Source organism: Dendrobium catenatum, unplaced genomic scaffold, assembly GCF_001605985.2.
Source record: "Dendrobium catenatum unplaced genomic scaffold, ASM160598v2 original_scaffold_13026, whole genome shotgun sequence".
Taxonomy (NCBI): Eukaryota; Viridiplantae; Streptophyta; class Magnoliopsida; order Asparagales; family Orchidaceae; genus Dendrobium; species Dendrobium catenatum.
In genome coordinates this window covers 359,497-364,369 of record NW_021331486.1, presented here as the reverse complement: position 1 = coordinate 364,369, position 4,873 = coordinate 359,497, and the positions used below count along the sequence as shown (strand labels likewise).

General features: G+C 35.2%; 1 protein-coding gene across 1 annotated transcript; it reads right to left on the bottom strand.

Annotated features, from left to right (window-relative positions):
• Window positions 1-307: 307 nt before the first annotated feature.
• Window positions 308-2,378, bottom strand: LOC110107109 (ribosomal RNA processing protein 1 homolog B). Its single transcript, XM_028691567.1, has one exon. The coding sequence runs from the start codon at window positions 2,224-2,226 to the stop codon at window positions 514-516; it is 1,713 nt and encodes a 570-aa protein (XP_028547400.1). The 5' UTR covers window positions 2,227-2,378; the 3' UTR covers window positions 308-513.
• Window positions 2,379-4,873: the final 2,495 nt, after the last annotated feature.

Here is a 4,873-nt window from a genome sequence, read left to right as displayed (position 1 = left end):
ATCTAAAATTAACTAAGAAATCGAGGTAGAATAGGAAGAAAGAAGCAATTGTCGAAAAATATACATTTCTAATTTGAATTTTCTTCATTGGAAGTTAAAAAGCGACTATTACTGAAAGTAAACCTCAAATCACTTTGTAACTAGTATTTCATAAGTCATGCATATCATCTGAAAAAAAAATAAAAGGAACAAAAAAAACTTGGAGCATTAAAGAAATCAAAAAGCATTTATGGCAGGAGTAAACTACTAAACAGAGCAGAGTGATCTATTCAGAGATATATAATCTGTAAGAGAGAACACATAGAAAGAAGCTAAAGAAGGATTAACATAACATGAAGTTTCAAATGACATATTCCATATAACAGTTCTTGAAGCACACTTCTCTCTAGTGCAATTCAAATGAATTTAAAAAGCGTCATGTCAAACAAATCAAAGGCTAATCTAACATCATATAATGTTGCTAAGAAATACAAGCTCACAAGCATGAAAATAATATCACCATAGTTTCATTGGTTAAGCCGAAAGGCCTTGCAACAGCCGGAAACGCTTAACAGCTGGTGAAACCGTCTTCAAAGTCTTTTTACCCTTCTTCATAGAGCTTCCCTTAACCTTAATCTTCCTTACTGTTGGAGGGCTTTCTCTAATGGGACCAGGAGATAATCCTTTCTTCAATGCACTACCTCTAGGGGTAACTGAAGGAGGAAGCCTCAAGTTTTGAGGAGGTAATGGATTTTGAGGCTTCCAGATCAAATTTTTATTCATGGAGAAACTGACTTTCTTAACGTTCATCTTGGCATTTCTATCAGTTTTACTCCCCCCATGAGCATTTTCAGAGTTTTCAAATACCTGCTTATTGTCAGTGTTCTTTGCCCGCTTCCTCTTTTTTGACAGTTTAGCACTGCTAACACTAGCCATGCCAGCCTCAGCAGCCACTCTCTCAAACTGCTTCTGAAGATTGGAAAGTAAAGTATGATCAAATCTAATCATATCATTGCTATCAGAGGAATCCAAATTACCATTTTCATAGCTGTCAATTGCTCTGGAATCTCTTATTGTTGCTTCTGCACCATTGTCTTCAGCAGACAAATCTGTCAGCTTCTTCTTCTGCTTCTTGCTCTTGCTCATACTTCCAGGGTCTATAGCATTATTTTCAATGGAAGAATCCAAAGACTTCTTCTTCTTCTTCTTGATCTTGATCTTACTATTTGCCCCAGTTCCATCTAATGGTTTTTTGGCCTTCATCTTCTTCTTCTTAATCGTACCATTATCGCTGCAACTGTCAGTGGAAAAGACCTCAGTAGTTTCCATATCGCATGCACATTCTGGCACCGAGCTACCATTATCCAATTCTTTCAAGGAGATATCAATACCCGATTTCTCAAGCTCCTTATCTAATTTGAGATATCTATCATGTAAACCAAACAAAATTTTCCTATTGCCCTGCTGTGTCTCAGCAGCAGAAGCCAAGCTAAAGAATGTCTTTGAAAATCCCATTGCCAGGGCTATCTTTCCAAATTTCTCATTGTCACCAGCCGCTCCCACATCAGTTAAGAGATTTGAACCATGCAATGCCAAGCGATCGAAGATGTTGACTTTAATCTTGTTCACTAAAACCTTATCGGTTGTAGTCTGCAGAACTGAGATGAAAGGGTTCAGCAACAAATCTAGAGTTTCCTTGGCGAGCGGGAGAAATTCCGCAATCTCGTCAAGAAAAATCTCGGCAATATGGTAATTCACGCCGGCAGCAGGGAACTTGTCGACGGAAAGCAGGGATCCCTGCGAGAGTATGTTTACCATCCGAGCGGTGAGGTCGAGATTCCAAGTATTGTTCCTGAGGGAAACGAAAAAATGGCGGAGAAATCTGCGGATGAGTAGATAGAACTTATCAAGGCGTAGGAAGTCGATGCCGGACCACTCGCGCCGGATCGTAATCAGAAAAGACTCGAGATAGCGACCAGCCAGCTGAGAAGGAAGGGATGAGAGCAGATTGGCGAGGCGATTGATGAGCTCAACCTGGTTTTCGAGCTTGTCTGAGTGCCACACGCAGAAGAAGAGGCCCTTCCAGATCTTTATGAGATCGGGGTCCGACACGCCGGCGGCGGAAGGATCTCCGTGACTGCGGGGAAGCCATGCGCAAAGGAGACGAACAGCGCGATTGCGGGATGATTGCTTGCAGGAAGCGAGCCGCTTTGCTATGGCCGCCCCGGAGATCTCCGACAGCTCCATCAAACCGGGCAAGCTAGTCTGAGAGGAGGCGAAGGATGACACCAGAAGACAATTTTCAGAAAACCCTAGAGCCTTTAGATCGAAACCCTAGAACAGGCCGGAAAATGGACGGAAGTGCAGAGGAAAACCCACTATCGGTAACGTTACCGCCATTGATTTAATTAATAAACTTACCGTAGAAAATATCAAAGTTAATGTGGAAAATTTCAAAGTTAATGTGGAGAAATATTTGATTGTTTATGGAAGTTAATTGCGGTTAATTAAGGAAAAAATATTTAAGAATTTTGCAAATTCAGTTAGTTTGTTTTTAGGGGAAAAAATAATTATTACTTAAAAAATAGATTGATTTATATAAATTAGGGTATAAAAAATTATTCAATACAATAATTGGCTCTAAAATTTTGAGGTCGAAGTGACATGGTTATTATTCGTGCTTCAAACTTCTCAAAAATTTAAAATTCACAGAATTATCATTAAGTTTATTTTTTTATTTAATTTTTTATTTTTTAGTTTGTATTTTTAACCTAATTATCATTAAGGTTTGCGTTGAACACATCATTTTTAGGTTAAATTGATTTTATTTGGATTATACGAGTCGTATTAATTATAATCAAACAGGTTGAATTTAAGTTATGCAGATTCGAGTCATCTATTTTGACCCATATTATAAACAGGTTGAATTCGAGTCTAAGAAAATTGTGATCATTTTAACTCCCAATCAGATCAAAATGGTCATAATTTTTTTTTTTCTATTTATATATTTAACATATAAACTTTTTAATTCACTCAAATAACTCTCAAAAATTTAAGTAATAACAAAAATATCTCTTGTGTCCACTTGTTAAGTTCTTATTAGGACTATAAACAAGCCTAGTATAATCAAGCTCAAATAAATAAAAACGAAATAAGTAAGTTTATAAAAATTTATTGAATATGATTGAATATGAACAATGTGATTTTTCTAACAACTCTACTTCCAATTAGAGGTGTTAGAGCAATGGGTGGTTGTGGGGAAGGGCAAATTATTGTGTTCGGTGTCCGGATTCGTCCTGACACCAATAAAACGCGTCACGTCATTCAAAAAAATCGGGGCCCAGATCATCTGGGTGAGGTGGCATGTCCGGATTGGATGTCCGCATGTCAGGTGACCGGACGCAATAATTTTCCGTGGGTAAGAGGGATGTGCTTGTTCTAGGCTATTGCTAAAAAAGAAATTAATTAGTAGTCATAATAAATTAATGATAAATAATATTATAATGCCTAATTTGGGTGTTGGATCTTTCATATTATTGAGTAATATGAAACTCAAGAAGTTAGGGTGAATTTATATTTTTGAATAAATTTGAATAGTTTAAACTAATGATTAAGTCAGCCTAACTTTAATAAGCAATAACATGAGTATGAAAAAATAAATAAATAAACTGCAAAGAAACAACATAAGAATATGTTTACTTGGTTTGGCCTCTAACCGACATACTTTCAAGCCAACATTTGAATTAGAATTTCTACAAACTTGAATTTTTCTTATAAACTTTCTCCTAAATATGAATAATCCTTAACAGTCAATTTACTTTCCTTAATGAGCAAGCACTAACAAATTCAATATCAACATCTTCTTTACAAATATGATCTATTAATGAAATAGTGTTTAATAGTCTCAATGAATGTGAAACCTCTTAAGTAAAAGAAGCTAAACTTTTAATCATCGAGGCACCTATTGGTGTAATGGTAAGAATTTCATTTAAAAAATTTCACAGTTAAGCGTTCTCATCCTAGAGAAATACTGAGATGGGTGATCTCCTAGAAAATTATAACAACAGGACAAAATCGTAAGGCCATTAGGCCAAAACAGATAATGTCTCGATAGTTAAGAGTTTGTACTATTATAAATGATATCCGAGCAATACACAAACCGGAAGATGAGAATTAAGTGACATACAAAATAAAGTGCTATGCCATGGGAGCCACCTATTGAATCCTGTATAAGATAAAGTGCTACGTGACAAGAGTCATCACTCAAACTTGTACAGGCTAGCTCTATAGTCATATCTGCTTGTGGATGATTCTGGGATAAAGATATTAATGATGATGTCAATTACTTAAATAGAGAAGATTGTGAAATCACTTAAGTGAAAAGAAGCTAAGCTATTAAACATCAAGATATTTTTTGATATAATTATTGTAATTTTATTAAGAAACCCCACAATTTTATTAAGAAATTATGGGATGGGTGACCTCCTGGGAATTTACACCAACAGGACAAAATCGTGAGACCCTTAGGCCAAAGTGGACAATATCTCGATCAAGGCTTTTAAAACCGGACCGGTCAATGAACCGGAAGAAGGAGGGGTTAGAGGTTTGATGGTTCGACCGGGATCGAACCGGATGACGTAATAAATATTTATTATATTTAAATATTATAATAATGACACAATTATTTATAAATATATAACAAAAATTGAAAAAAATTATAATACTTTTACTTATATAATAGTGAAATGTTAGCCAAATAAATTCAAATATTTAAATCTAAATGAAAATCATATAGGATCAATTAGAGTTTTAAAAATAAATACAATTAAATCTACTAATTTAGTAATTTTTTTACTAATTTAATATTTTTAACTTTAACAGTATACATTAGACA

What these genes read in the sequence shown, in the direction of transcription:
- LOC110107109 (XM_028691567.1), bottom strand. Translation starts at nt 2,226, where the DNA reads ATGGAGCTGTCGGAGATCTCCGGGGCGGCCATAGCAAAGCGGCTCGCT.